Source organism: Triturus cristatus, chromosome 2_1, assembly GCF_964204655.1.
Source record: "Triturus cristatus chromosome 2_1, aTriCri1.1, whole genome shotgun sequence".
In the NCBI taxonomy this organism is placed as follows: Eukaryota; Metazoa; Chordata; class Amphibia; order Caudata; family Salamandridae; genus Triturus; species Triturus cristatus.
Genome location: NC_140581.1, coordinates 39,432,972 through 39,448,172, shown reverse-complemented (window position 1 = coordinate 39,448,172; position 15,201 = coordinate 39,432,972). Strand labels below are relative to the sequence as shown.

Sequence of the window (15,201 nt, the reverse complement as noted above, 5' to 3'; positions counted from 1 at the left end):
TCCGCTGGGACACACGTCACTTAAAGGAGCTGTGTGAGCACGGAATACAAGTGACACTCTGTCCAGAGCTGAACACGGCATAGATGCTGATGGCGCCCTGTGCGACAATCACTTTTGGCGCCCTCACATCCCATGACCACCTCTTCGGATTCTCTCCCTACCACCTGCAAAAGTTCCCCTTGCCTCTCCCGTCATAAGATATGGCTAAACACAGCGCCCCCCTGAGGTCACAGCGCCCCCCTCCGCAAGTCAGCGCCCAGTGCGACCGCACCAGTCTCACTGCCCTAATGCCGGCCCTGAAGGCCAATGTCTGCACAGAGGTGAATGGAGGCTCGAGCTGTGCTCCGCTGGGACACACGTCACTTAAAGGGGAAGTGTGGTGAGCGGTGGCCCATTTCCTACAGCTCACTGCGAAGTGGCAGCGAGGTACTGGGGGGGAGGGATGAGGGGGTGTCCTGATGTAATCTCTCCTCAGCGCTCCCGGCGGTTCATGAAAGCAGAAGTGCCGACACTTCCTTCCCAGCTGCACCCCTGTGACATGGGGCCCTGTGTGCTCCGAGGACACTCAGTGTGACCTCAGCAGAGGATGGCGGAGATGGCGCCACGCGCTGCTCTCACCCCGCAGGGGATGCTGCTGACCCTGGCCTGCCTCCTGCCAGGTAGGAAGAGGATGAAGGAGGGGTGGGGTTGTGTGTGTTTGTGTGTGGAGAGAGTGGTATCTCATCTTCTGTGTGTGTGTGGGTGGAGAGAGCTACCTCATCTCTGTGTGTGCCTGTGTGGAGAGAGCTACCTCATATGTGTGTGTGTCTGTGTGTGGGTGTGCGTGTAGAGAGAGCTACCTCATTTTGTGTGTGTGGGGGGGTGGGTGTGAGTGAAGAGAGGTATCATCTTCTGTGAGCTTGTGTGTTTGTGTGGTTAGAGAGACTCCTTTGCTCTCTGCATGTGTCTGTGTGACAAGGCTGTGGTACCGCTTGTGCTTGTGTGCACGTCTATGCGTGCGCATGTGTGTGTTGGTCAGTCAGGCTGAGACACGCCCCTCATTTCCTATCAGTGTTCTAGCTCCCTTGGTCTGTGCACGTGCACTGGTTATTAACAGCTGGGGAGACGGAGCTCAGATGCAAAGCTGACAGGAGGAATGGGTGGGGGTTCTCTTCATAGGCTGTCCGAGGAGGGCGGAGCTCCAGGGCTTTCGATTCAGGTTAGAGAAGGGCTTCTCACAGAGATGGGGTGTCGGTCTCTTTCTGCAGTGCAACTTGTATGGCTGGGGAGATACGGGGGCAATGGGGTGAGGGGACACATCACACTGTTGGAAAGATTAAAACATGGGGTACCACAGTCAGCAAGTGCTTAATTTGAGGCGGTGTTTGCCGGTGCGCACCTCAAGCTTGTGGTTGACTTCAAGTAAATGTCATATTACGCTTTTAGTTACAAACATGTTGCCATTCTGGGCCAGTGGCCTAATGCCTCCACTGTTGGGGCTTATGTTTGACCTTATGCTCACAGGTTCAAATCCCAGTGGGTCCGCTCATTCTTTCATCCTTCTGAGGTCGATAAAAAGAGTACCATTGAGTTGGGTAACAATAAACATCTGTTATTGAGCGCTAAGAAGCCCATTTGGGTGACTATGCGCTTTACAAATACACCTTATGTTCTCTAGCACCAACCTCATAGAAAATGCCTCTACCTCTTGTGCAGATAGTTGGTGTCATTGACCAACTGCAGGGTTTGCAGCCCCAGTAGGCATAGGGCTACCTACATCTGGCCCTTGCGCCCTCTGCCGGCAGCACTCGCAGGTGTGAGGGCGAGACATGTCAGACTTGGTGGCACCTGCAAAGGTGGGCAGCGCACATGGCTCTGGCACCGTGCCCCCTGTGTATTGATCAAAAGTAGCTAAGAAGCGACACGGTAGGCCCCAATAAATTTCATTGAATGTATGGAGCCGAGGAGCCTGCGTTCCTGTCTTTGTGTGTAAGAAAAGCATTCTTTATGTGGACCTGAAGCGTAGCTAGCATTAGTGTACAAGGTGCAGCGGCACCGGGGCCCGAGGCGTGTGCGGTCCACTTCACTAACAGGGGCCCGTTTTACGTCTGGCGATGGCCAAGACCTTTTGGTTTTTTGGTTCCGCTAAAATTCGAAGTATGATGTACAATGTGAGACCAAAAAATGATTTGCTTTTAGCCAATGTTTTTTAAAATTTTGATTGATGAAGGCTCAGCAGTAAGACAATGTCAAAACACGACAGGCACTGACAAAGCCAAAAGTTCGTGGCCAATGCAGGCATAGTGGCTTTGCCAAGGCTTGTTCTTGCTTACATTTGGACCCACGGCCCCCTTACTAAACCGCCGTGTGCTGTGCGTCCCTCCTCTCTCAGGCCCTGTCCTCCTCTGGAGGGTTCCAGGTACATCCAATGTTCAAGGTGTGGTTGTGGGGAAGCATGCAGCCTGTGAATGAAGCCAGGACAGAGGGACAAGGGAAGGTCTACGGTGGAGGAAGGGACGGTGGGACCTTGATGACAATGGAGCCTGTGAATGAAGCCAGGACAGAGGGACAAGGAAAGGTCTACGGTGGAGAGAGGGACGGTGGGACCTCCATGACAACGGAGCCTGTGAATGAAGCCAGGACAGAGGGACAAGGGAAGGTCTACGGTGGAGGGAGAGACGGTGGGACCTTGATGACAATGGAGCCTGTGAATGAAGCCAGGACAGAGGGACAAGGGACGGTCTACGGTGGAAAGGGGGAAGGTGGGACCTTGGTGACAATGGAGCCTGTGAATGAAGCCAAGACAGAGGGACAAGGGACGGTCTACGGTGGAGGGAGGGACGGTGGGACCTTGATGACAATGGAGCCTGTGAATGAAGCCAGGGCAGAGGGACAAGGGACGGTCTATGGTGGAGGGAGGGAAGGAGGGACCTCCATGACAATGGAGCCTGTGAATGAAGCCAGGGCAGAGGGACAAGGAAAGGTGTGAGGCAGAGGGTGGGACGGTGGGTCCTTGATGACGATGGAGCCTGTGAATGAAGCCAGGACAGAGGTACAAGGGAAGGTCTACGGTGGAGGAAGGGACGGTGGGACCTTGATGACAATGGAGCCTGTGAATGAAGCCAGGACAGAGGGACAAGGAAAGGTCTACAGTGGAGAGCAGGTGGGACCTCCATGACAATGGAGCCTGTGAATGAAGCCAGGACAGAGGGACAAGGAAAGGTCTACGGTGGAGGGAGGGACGGTGTGACCTTGATGACAATGGAGCATGTGAATGAAGCCAGGACAGAGGGCCAAGGGAAGGGCTACGGTGGAAGGAGGGAAGGTGAGACCTTGATGACAATGGAGCCTGTAAATGAAGCCAGGGCAGAGGGACAAGGGAAGGTCTATGGTGGAGGGAGGGAAGGAGGGACCTCCATGACAATGGAGCCTGTGAATGAAGCCAGGGCAGAGGGACAAGGGAAGGTCTATGGTGGAGGGAGGGAAGGAGGGACCTTGATGACAATGGAGCCTGTGAATGAAGCCAGGGCAGAGGGACAAGGGACGGTCTACGGTGGAAGGGGGAAGGTGGGACCTTGATGACAATGGAGCCTGTGAATGAAGCCAAGACAGAGGGGCAAGGGACGGTCTACGGTGGAGGGAGGGACGGTGGGACCTTGATGACAATGGAGCCTGTGAATGAAGCCAAGGCAGAGGGACAAGGGACGGTCTACGGTGGAAGGAGGGACGGTGGGACCTTGATAACAATCGAGCCTGTGAATGAAGCCAGGACAGAGGGACAAGGGAAGGTCTATGGTGGAGGGAGGGAAGGAGGGACCTCCATGACAATGGAGCCTGTGAATGAAGCCAGGGCAGAGGGACAAGGAAAGGTGTGAGGCAGAGGGTGGGACGGTGGGTCCTTGATGACGATGGAGCCTGTGAATGAAGCCAGGACAGAGGGACAAGGGAAGGTCTACGGTGGAGGAAGGGACGGTGGGACCTTGATGACAATGGAGCCTGTGAATGAAGCCAGGACAGAGGGACAAGGAAAGGTCTACAGTGGAGAGCAGGTGGGACCTCCATGACAATGGAGCCTGTGAATGAAGCCAGGACAGAGGGACAAGGAAAGGTCAACGGTGGAGGGAGGGACGGTGTGACCTTGATGACAATGGAGCATGTGAATGAAGCCAGGACAGAGGGACAAGGGAAGGTCTACAGTGGAGAGCAGGTGGGACCTCCATGACAATGGAGCCTGTGAATGAAGCCAGGACAGAGGGCCAAGGGAAGGGCTACGGTGGAAGGAGGGAAGGTGAGACCTTGATGACAATGGAGCCTGTGAATGAAGCCAGGGCAGAGGGACAAGGGAAGGTCTATGGTGGAGGGAGGGAAGGAGGGACCTCCATGACAATGGAGCCTGTGAATGAAGCCAGGGCAGAGGTACAAGGAAAGGTGTGAGGCAGAGGGTGGGACGGTGGGTCCTTGATGACGATGGAGCCTGTGAATGAAGCCAGGACAGAGGGACAAGGGAAGGTCTACGGTGGAGGAAGGGACGGTGGGACCTTGATGACAATGGAGCCTGTGAATGAAGCCAGGACAGAATGACAAGGAAAGGTCTACAGTGGAGAGCAGGTGGGACCTCCATGACAATGGAGCCTGTGAATGAAGCCAGGACAGAGGGACAAGGAAAGGTCTACGGTGGAGGGAGGGACGGTGTGACCTTGATGACAATGGAGCATGTGAATGAAGCCAGGACAGAGGGCCAAGGGAAGGGCTACGGTGGAAGGAGGGAAGGTGAGACCTTGATGACAATGGAGCCTGTGAATGAAGCCAGGGCAGGGGGACAAGGGAAGGTCTATGGTGGAGGGAGGGAAGGAGGGACCTCCATGACAATGGAGCCTGTGAATGAAGCCAGGGCAGAGGGACAAGGGAAGGTCTATGGTGGAGGGAAGGAAGGAGGGACCTTGATGACAATGGAGCCTGTGAATGAAGCCAGGGCAGAGGGAGAAGGGAAGGTCTATGGTGGAGGGAGGGAAGGGGGGACCTCCATGACAATGGAGCCTGTGAATGAAGCCAGGGCAGAGGGACAAGGAAAGGTGTGAGGCAGAGGGTGGGACGGTGGGTCCTTGATGACGATGGAGCCTGTGAATGAAGCCAGGACAGAGGGACAAGGGAAGGTCTACGGTGGAGGAAGGGACGGTGGGACCTTGATGACAATGGAGCCTGTGAATGAAGCCAGGACAGAGGGACAAGGAAAGGTCTACAGTGGAGAGCAGGTGGGACCTCCATGACAATGGAGCATGTGAATGAAGCCAGGACAGAGGGCCAAGGGAAGGGCTACGGTGGAAGGAGGGAAGGTGAGACCTTGATGACAATGGAGCCTGTGAATGAAGCCAGGGCAGAGGGACAAGGGAAGGTCTATGGTGGAGGGAGGGAAGGAGGGACCTCCATGACAATGGAGCCTGTGAATGAAGCCAGGGCAGAGGGACAAGTGAAGGTCTATGGTGGAGGGAGGGAAGGAGGGACCTTGATGACAATGGAGCCTGTGAATGAAGCCAGGGCAGAGGGACAAGGGACGGTCTACGGTGGAAGGGGGAAGGTGGGACCTTGATGACAATGGAGCCTATGAATGAAGCCAAGACAGAGGGACAAGGGACGGTCTATGGTGGAGGGAGGGAAGGAGGGACCTTGATGACAATGGAGCCTGTGAATGAAGCCAGGGCAGAGGGACCAGGGAAGGTCTATGGTGGAGGGAGGGAAGGAGGGACCTCCATGACAATGGAGCCTGTGAATGAAGCCAGGGCAGAGGGACAAGGAAATGTGTGAGGCAGAGGGTGGGACGGTGGGTTCTTGATGACGATGGAGCATGTGAATGAAGCCAGGACAGAGGGACAAGGAAAGGTCTACAGTGGAGAGCAGGTGGGACCTCCATGACAATGGAGCCTGTGAATGAAGCCAGGACAGAGGGCCAAGGGAAGGGCTACGGTGGAAGGAGGGAAGGTGAGACCTTGATGACAATGGAGCCTGTGAATGAAGCCAGGGCAGAGGGACAAGGGAAGGTCTATGGTGGAGGGAGGGAAGGAGGGACCTCCATGACAATGGAGCCTGTGAATGAAGCTAGGGCAGAGGGACAAGGGAAGGTCTATGGTGGAGGGAGGGAAGGAGGGACCTTGATGACAATGGAGCCTGTGAATGAAGCCAGGGCAGAGGGAAAAGGGAAGGTCTATGGTGGAGGGAGGGAAGGAGGGACCTCCATGACAATGGAGCCTGTGAATGAAGCCAGGGCAGAGGGACAAGGAAAGGTGTGAGGCAGAGGGTGGGACGGTGGGTTCTTGATGACGATGGAGCCTGTGAATGAAGCCAGGACAGAGGGACAAGGGAAGGTCTACGGTGGAGGAAGGGACGGTGGGACCTTGATGACAATGGAGCCTGTGAATGAAGCCAGGACAGAGGGACAAGGAAAGGTCTACAGTGGAGAGCAGGTGGGACCTCCGTGACAATGGAGCCTGTGAATGAAGCCAGGACAGAGGGACAAGGAAAGGTCTACGGTGGAGGGAGGGACGGTGTGACCTCCATGACAATGGAGCCTGTGAATGAAGCCAGGGCAGAGGGACAAGGGAAGGGCTACGGTGGAAGGAGGGAAGGTGAGACCTTGATGACAATGGAGCCTGTGAATGAAGCCAGGGCAGAGGGACAAGGGAAGGTCTATGGTGGAGGGAGGGAAGGAGGGACCTCCATGACAATGGAGCCTGTGAATGAAGCCAGGGCAGAGGGACAAGGGAAGGTCTATGGTGGAGGGAGGGAAGGAGGGACCTTGATGACAATGGAGCCTGTGAATGAAGCCAGGGCAGAGGTACAAGGGAAGGTCTACGGTGGAGGGAGGGAAGGAGGGACCTCCATGACAATTGAGCCTGTGAATGAAGCCAGGACAGAGGGACAAGGGAAGGTCTACGGTGGAGAAAGGGACGGTGGGACCTTGATGACAATGGAGCCTGTGAATGAAGCCAGGACAGAGGGACAAGGGACGGTCTACGGTGGAGGAAGGGACGGTGGGACCTTGATGACAATGGAGCCTGTGAATGAAGCCAGGACAGAGGGCCAAGGGAAGGGCTACGGTGGAAGGAGGGAAGGTGAGACCTTGATGACAATGGAGCCTGTGAATGAAGCCAGGGCAGAGGGACAAGGGAAGGTCTATGGTGGAGGGAGGGAAGGAGGGACCTCCATGAAAATGGAGCCTGTGAATGAAGCCAGGGCAGAGGGACAAGGAAAGGTCTATGGTGGAGGGAAGGAAGGAGGGACCTTGATGACAATGGAGCCTGTGAATGAAGCCAGGGCAGAGGGAGAAGGGAAGGTCTATGGTGGAGGGAGGGAAGGAGGGACCTCCATGACAATGGAGCCAGTGAATGAAGCCAGGGCAGAGGGACAAGGAAAGGTGTGAGGCAGAGGGTGGGACGGTGGGTCCTTGATGACGATGGAGCCTGTGAATGAAGCCAGGACAGAGGGACAAGGGAAGGTCTACGGTGGAGGAAGGGACGGTGGGACCTTGATGACAATGGAGCATGTGAATGAAGCCAGGACAGAGGGACAAGGAAAGGTCTACAGTGGAGAGCAGGTGGGACCTCCATGACAATGGAGCCTGTGAATGAAGCCAGGACAGAGGGACAAGGAAAGGTCTATGGTGGAGGGAGGGAAGGTGTGACCTTGATGACAATGGAGCATGTGAATGAAGCCAGGACAGAGGGCCAAGGGAAGGGCTACGGTGGAAGGAGGGAAGGTGAGACCTTGATGACAATGGAGCCTGTGAATGAAGCCAGGGCAGAGGGACAAGGGAAGGTCTATGGTGGAGGGAGGGAAGGAGGGACCTTCATGACAATGGAGCCTGTGAATGAAGCCAGGGCAGAGGGACAAGTGAAGGTCTATGGTGGAGGGAGGGAAGGAGGGACCTTGATGACAATGGAGCCTGTGAATGAAGCCAGGGCAGAGGGACAAGGGACGGTCTACGGTGGAAGGGGGAAGGTGGGACCTTGATGACAATGGAGCCTATGAATGAAGCCAAGACAGAGGGACAAGGGACGGTCTACGGTGGAGGGAGGGACGGTGGGACCTTGATGACAATGGAGCCTGTGAATGAAGCCAGGGCAGAGGGACAAGGGACGGTCTATGGTGGAGGGAGGGAAGGAGGGACCTCCATGACAATGGAGCCTGTGAATGAAGCCAGGGCAGAGGGACAAGGAAAGGTGTGAGGCAGAGGGTGGGACGGTGGGTCCTTGATGACGATGGAGCCTGTGAATGAAGCCAGGACAGAGGGACAAGGGAAGGTCTACGGTGGAGGAAGGGACGGTAGGAGCTTGATGACAATGGAGCCTGTGAATGAAGCCAGGACAGAGGGACAAGGAAAGGTCTACAGTGGAGAGCAGGTGGGACCTCCATGACAATGAAGCCTGTGAATGAAGCCAGGACAGAGGGACAAGGAAAGGTCTACGGTGGAGGGAGGGACGGTGTGACCTTGATGACAATGGAGCATGTGAATGAAGCCAGGACAGAGGGCCAAGGGAAGGGCTACGGTGGAAGGAGGGAAGGTGAGACCTTGATGACAATGGAGCCTGTGAATGAAGCCAGGGCAGAGGGACAAGGGAAGGTCTATGGTGGAGGGAGGGAAGGAGTGACCTCCATGACAATGGAGCCTGTGAATGAAGCCAGGGCAGAGGGACAAGGGAAGGTCTATGGTGGAGGGAGGGAAGGAGGGACCTTGATGACAATGGAGCCTGTGAATGAAGCCAGGGCAGAGGGACAAGGGACGGTCTACGGTGGAAGGGGGAAGGTGGGACCTTGATGACAATGGAGCCTGTGAATGAAGCCAAGACAGAGGGACAAGGGACGGTCTACGATGGAGGGAGGGACGGTGGGACCTTGATGACAATGGAGCCTGTGAATGAAGCCAGGGCAGAGGGACAAGGGACGGTCTACGGTGGAAGGAGGGACGGTGGGACCTTGATAACAATCGAGCCTGTGAATGAAGCCAGGACAGAGGGACAAGGGAAGGTCTATGGTGGAGGGAGGGAAGGAGGGACCTCCATGACAATGGAGCCTGTGAATGAAGCCAGGGCAGAGGGACAAGGAAAGGTGTGAGGCAGAGGGTGGGACGGTGGGTCCCAGATGACGATGGAGCCTGTGAATGAAGCCAGGACAGAGGGACAAGGGAAGGTCTACGGTGGAGGAAGGGACGGTGGGACCTTGATGACAATGGAGCCTGTGAATGACGCCAGGACAGAGGGACAAGGAAAGGTCTACAGTGGAGAGCAGGTGGGACCTCCATGACAATGGAGCCTGTGAATGAAGCCAGGACAGAGGGACAAGGAAAGGTCTACGGTGGAGGGAGGGACGGTGTGACCTTGATGACAATGGAGCATGTGAATGAAGCCAGGACAGAGGGACAAGGAAAGGTCTACAGTGGAGAGCAGGTGGGACCTCCATGACAATGGAGCCTGTGAATGAAGCCAGGACAGAGGGCCAAGGGAAGGGCTACGGTGGAAGGAGGGAAGGTGAGACCTTGATGACAATGGAGCCTGTGAATGAAGCCAGGGCAGAGGGACAAGGGAAGGTCTATGGTGGAGGGAGGGAAGGAGGGACCTCCATGACAATGGAGCCTGTGAATGAAGCTAGGGCAGAGGGACAAGGGAAGGTCTATGGTGGAGGGAGGGAAGGAGGGACCTTGATGACAATGGAGCCTGTGAATGAAGCCAGGGCAGAGGGACAAGGGAAGGTCTATGGTGGAGGGAGGGAAGGAGGGACCTCCATGACAATGGAGCCTGTGAATGAAGCCAGGGCAGAGGGACAAGGAAAGGTGTGAGGCAGAGGGTGGGACGGTGGGTTCTTGATGACGATGGAGCCTGTGAATGAAGCCAGGACAGAGGGACAAGGGAAGGTCTACGGTGGAGGAAGGGACGGTGGGACCTTGATGACAATGGAGCCTGTGAATGAAGCCAGGACAGAGGGACAAGGAAAGGTCTACAGTGGAGAGCAGGTGGGACCTCCGTGACAATGGAGCCTGTGAATGAAGCCAGGACAGAGGGACAAGGAAAGGTCTACGGTGGAGGGAGAGACGGTGTGACCTTGATGACAATGGAGCATGTGAATGAAGCCAGGACAGAGGGCCAAGGGAAGGGCTACGGTGGAAGGAGGGAAGGTGAGACCTTGATGACAATGGAGCCTGTGAATGAAGCCAGGGCAGAGGGACAAGGGAAGGTCTATGGTGGAGGGAGGGAAGGAGGGACCTCCATGACAATGGAGCCTGTGAATGAAGCCAGGGCAGAGGGACAAGGGAAGGTCTATGGTGGAGGGAGGGAAGGAGGGACCTTGATGACAATGGAGCCTGTGAATGAAGCCAGGGCAGGGGTACAAGGGAAGGTCTATGGTGGAGGGAGGGAAGGAGGGACCTCCATGACAATTGAGCCTGTGAATGAAGCCAGGACAGAGGGACAAGGGAAGGTCTACGGTGGAGAAAGGGACGGTGGGACCTTGATGACAATGGAGCCTGTGAATGAAGCCAGGACAGAGGGACAAGGGACGGTCTACGGTGGAGGAAGGGACGGTGGGACCTTGATGACAATGGAGCCTGTGAATGAAGCCAGGACAGAGGGACAAGGGACGGTCTACGGTGGAAGGAGGGAAGGTGGGACCTCCATCACAATGGAGCCTGTGAATGAAGCCAGGGCAGAGGGACAAGGGAAGGTCTATGGTGGAGGGAGGGAAGGAGAGACCTTGATGACGATGGAGCCTGTGAATGAAGCCAGGGCAGAGGGACAAGGGAAGGTCTATGGTGGAGGGAGGGACGGTGGGACCTTGATGACAATGGAGCCTGTGAATGAAGCCAGGGCAGAGGGACAAGGGACCGTCTATGGTGGAGGGAGGGAAGGAGGGACCTCCATGACAATGGAGCATGTGAATGAAGCCAGGGCAGAGGGACAAGGAAAGGTGTGAGGCAGAGGGTGGGACGGTGGGTCCTTGATGACGATGGAGCCTGTGAATGAAGCCAGGACAGAGGGACAAGGGAAGGTCTACAGTGGAGGAAGGGACGGTAGGACCTTGATGACAATGGAGCCTGTGAATGAAGCCAGGACAGAGGGACAAGGAAAGGTCTACAGTGGAGAGCAGGTGGGACCTCCATGACAATGAAGCCTGTGAATGAAGCCAGGACAGAGGGACAAGGAAAGGTCTACGGTGGAGGGAGGGACAGTGTGACCTTGATGACAATGGAGCATGTGAATGAAGCCAGGACAGAGGGCCAAGGGAAGGGCTACGGTGGAAGGAGGGAAGGTGAGACCTTGATGACAATGGAGCCTGTGAATGAAGCCAGGGCAGAGGGACAAGGGAAGGTCTATGGTGGAGGGAGGGAAGGAGTGACCTCCATGACAATGGAGCCTGTGAATGAAGCCAGGGCAGAGGGACAAGGGAAGGTCTATGGTGGAGGGAGGGAAGGAGGGACCTTGATGACAATGGAGCCTGTGAATGAAGCCAGGGCAGAGGGACAAGGGACGGTCTACGGTGGAAGGGGGAAGGTGGGACCTTGATGACAATGGAGCCTGTGAATGAAGCCAAGACAGAGGGACAAGAGACGGTCTACGGTGGAGGGAGGGACGGTGGGACCTTGATGACAAAGGAGCCTGTGAATGAAGCCAGGGCAGAGGGACAAGGGACGGTCTACGGTGGAAGGAGGGACGGTGGGACCTTGATAACAATCGAGCCTGTGAATGAAGCCAGGACAGAGGGACAAGGGAAGGTCTATGGTGGAGGGAGGGAAGGAGGGACCTCCATGACAATGGAGCCTGTGAATGAAGCCAGGGCAGAGGGACAAGGAAAGGTGTGAGGCAGAGGGTGGGACGGTGGGTCCTAGATGACGATGGAGCCTGTGAATGAAGCCAGGACAGAGGGACAAGGGAAGGTCTACGGTGGAGGAAGGGACGGTGGGACCTTGATGACAATGGAGCCTGTGAATGAAGCCAGGACAGAGGGACAAGGAAAGGTCTACAGTGGAGAGCAGGTGGGACCTCCATGACAATGGAGCCTGTGAATGAAGCCAGGACTGAGGGACAAGGAAAGGTCTACGGTGGAGGGAGGGATGGTGTGACCTTGATGACAATGGAGCATGTGAATGAAGCCAGGACAGAGGGACAAGGAAAGGTCTACAGTGGAGAGCAGGTGGGACCTCCATGACAATGGAGCCTGTGAATGAAGCCAGGACAGAGGGCCAAGGGAAGGGCTACGGTGGAAGGAGGGAAGGTGAGACCTTGATGACAATGGAGCCTGTGAATGAAGCCAGGGCAGAGGGACAAGGGAAGGTCTATGGTGGAGGGAGGGAAGGAGGGACCTCCATGACAATGGAGCCTGTGAATGAAGCCAGGGCAGAGGGACAAGGGAAGGTCTATGGTGGATGGAGGGAAGGAGGGACCTTGATGACAATGGAGCCTGTGAATGAAGCCAGGGCAGAGGGACAAGGGAAGGTCTATGGTGGAGGGAGGGAAGGAGGGACCTCCATGACAATGGAGCCTGTGAATGAAGCCAGGGAAGAGAGACAAGGAAAGGTGTGAGGCAGAGGGTGGGACGGTGGGTCCTTGATGACGATGGAGCCTGTGAATGAAGCCAGGACAGAGGGACAAGGGAAGGTCTACGGTGGAGGAAGGGACGGTGGGACCTTGATGACAATGGAGCCTGTGAATGAAGCCAAGACAGAGGGACAAGGAAAGGTCTACAGTGGAGAGCAGGTGGGACCTCCATGACAATGGAGCCTGTGAATGAAGCCAGGACAGAGGGACAAGGAAAGGTCTACGGTGGAGGGAGGGACGGTGTGACCTTGATGACAATGGAGCATGTGAATGAAGCCAGGACAGAGGGCCAAGGGAAGGGCTACGGTGGAAGGAGGGAAGGTGAGACCTTGATGACAATGGAGCCTGTGAATGAAGCCAGGGCAGAGGGACAAGGGAAGGTCTATGGTGGAGGGAGGGAAGGAGGGACCTCCATGACAATGGAGCCTGTGAATGAAGCCAGGGCAGAGGGACAAGGGAAGGTCTATGGTGGAGGGAGGGAAGGAGGGACCTTGATGACAATGGAGCCTGTGAATGAAGCCAGGGCAGAGGGACAAGGGAAGGTCTATGGTGGAGGGAGGGAAGGAGGGACCTCCATGACAATGGAGCCTGTGAATGAAGCCAGGAAAGAGGGACAAGGGAAGGTCTACGGTGGAGAAAGGGACGGTGGGACCTTGATGACAATGGAGCCTGTGAATGAAGCCAGGGCAGAGGGACAAGGGAAGGTCTATGGTGGAGGGAGGGAAGGAGGGACCTTGATGAGGATGGAGCCTGTGAACGAAGCCAGGGCAGAGGGACAAGGGAAGGTCTATGGGAGGGAGGGAAGGAGGGACCTCCATGACAATGGAGCCTGTGAATGAAGCCAGGGCAGAGGGACAAGGGAAGGTCTATGGTGGAGGGAGGGACGGTGGGACCTTGATGACAATGGAGCCTGTGAATGAAGCCAAGGCAGAGGGACAAGGGACGGTCTACGGTGGAAGGAGGGACGGTGGGACCTTGATAACAATCGAGCCTGTGAATGAAGCCAGGACAGAGGGACAAGGGAAGGTCTATGGTGGAGGGAGGGAAGGAGGGACCTCCATGACAATGGAGCCTGTGAATGAAGCCAGGGCAGAGGGACAAGGAAAGGTGTGAGGCAGAGGGTGGGACGGTGGGTCCTTGATGACGATGGAGCCTGTGAATGAAGCCAGGACAGAGGGACAAGGGAAGGTCTACGGTGGAGGAAGGGACGGTGGGACCTTGATGACAATGGAGCCTGTGAATGAAGCCAGGACAGAGGGACAAGGAAAGGTCTACAGTGGAGAGCAGGTGGGACCTCCATGACAATGGAGCCTGTGAATGAAGCCAGGACAGAGGGACAAGGAAAGGTCTACGGTGGAGGGAGGGACGGTGTGACCTTGATGACAATGGAGCATGTGAATGAAGCCAGGACAGAGGGACAAGGAAAGGTCTACAGTGGAGAGCAGGTGGGACCTCCATGACAATGGAGCCTGTGAATGAAGCCAGGACAGAGGGCCAAGGGAAGGGCTACGGTGGAAGGAGGGAAGGTGAGACCTTGATGACAATGGAGCCTGTGAATGAAGCCAGGGCAGAGGGACAAGGGAAGGTCTATGGTGGAGGGAGGGAAGGAGGGACCTCCATGACAATGGAGCCTGTGAATGAAGCCAGGGCAGAGGTACAAGGAAAGGTGTGAGGCAGAGGGTGGGACGGTGGGTCCTTGATGACGATGGAGCCTGTGAATGAAGCCAGGACAGAGGGACAAGGGAAGGTCTACGGTGGAGGAAGGGACGGTGGGACCTTGATGACAATGGAGCCTGTGAATGAAGCCAGGACAGAATGACAAGGAAAGGTCTACAGTGGAGAGCAGGTGGGACCTCCATGACAATGGAGCCTGTGAATGAAGCCAGGACAGAGGGACAAGGAAAGGTCTACGGTGGAGGGAGGGACGGTGTGACCTTGATGACAATGGAGCATGTGAATGAAGCCAGGACAGAGGGCCAAGGGAAGATCTACGGTGGAAGGAGGGAAGGTGAGACCTTGATGACAATGGAGCCTGTGAATGAAGCCAGGGCAGAGGGACAAGGGAAGGTCTATGGTGGAGGGAGGGAAGGAGGGACCTCCATGACAATGGAGCCTGTGAATGAAGCCAGGGCAGAGGGACAAGGGAAGGTCTATGGTGGAGGGAAGGAAGGAGGGACCTTGATGACAATGGAGCCTGTGAATGAAGCCAGGGCAGAGGGAGAAGGGAAGGTCTATGGTGGAGGGAGGGAAGGAGGGACCTCCATGACAATGGAGCCTGTGAATGAAGCCAGGGCAGAGGGACAAGGAAAGGTGTGAGGCAGAGGGTGGGACGGTGGGTCCTTGATGACGATGGAGCCTGTGAATGAAGCCAGGACAGAGGGACAAGGGAAGGTCTACGGTGGAGGAAGGGACGGTGGGACCTTGATGACAATGGAGCCTGTGAATGAAGCCAGGACAGAGGGACAAGGAAAGGTCTACAGTGGAGAGCAGGTGGGACCTCCATGACAATGGAGCATGTGAATGAAGCCAGGACAGAGGGCCAAGGGAAGGGCTACGGTGGAAGGAGGGAAGGTGAGACCTTGATGACAATGGAGCCTGTGAATGAAGCCAGGGCAGAGGGACAAGGGAAGGTCTATGGTGGAGG

The 15,201-nt window shown here is 56.1% G+C and overlaps 1 protein-coding gene across 2 annotated transcripts in view; it reads left to right on the top strand.

Annotated features, from left to right (window-relative positions):
• Positions 1-552: 552 nt before the first annotated feature.
• Positions 553-15,201, top strand: part of LOC146863674 (sialic acid-binding Ig-like lectin 15) — a 179,306-nt gene continuing 164,657 nt past the window's right edge. For both annotated transcript variants that reach the window (XM_085627794.1, XM_085627792.1), the window contains exon 1: positions 553-659. In XM_085627794.1, the coding sequence (XP_085483920.1) occupies positions 587-659 (73 nt within the window). In that variant the 5' untranslated portion in view covers positions 553-586. The remainder of the gene's footprint in view (positions 660-15,201) is intronic.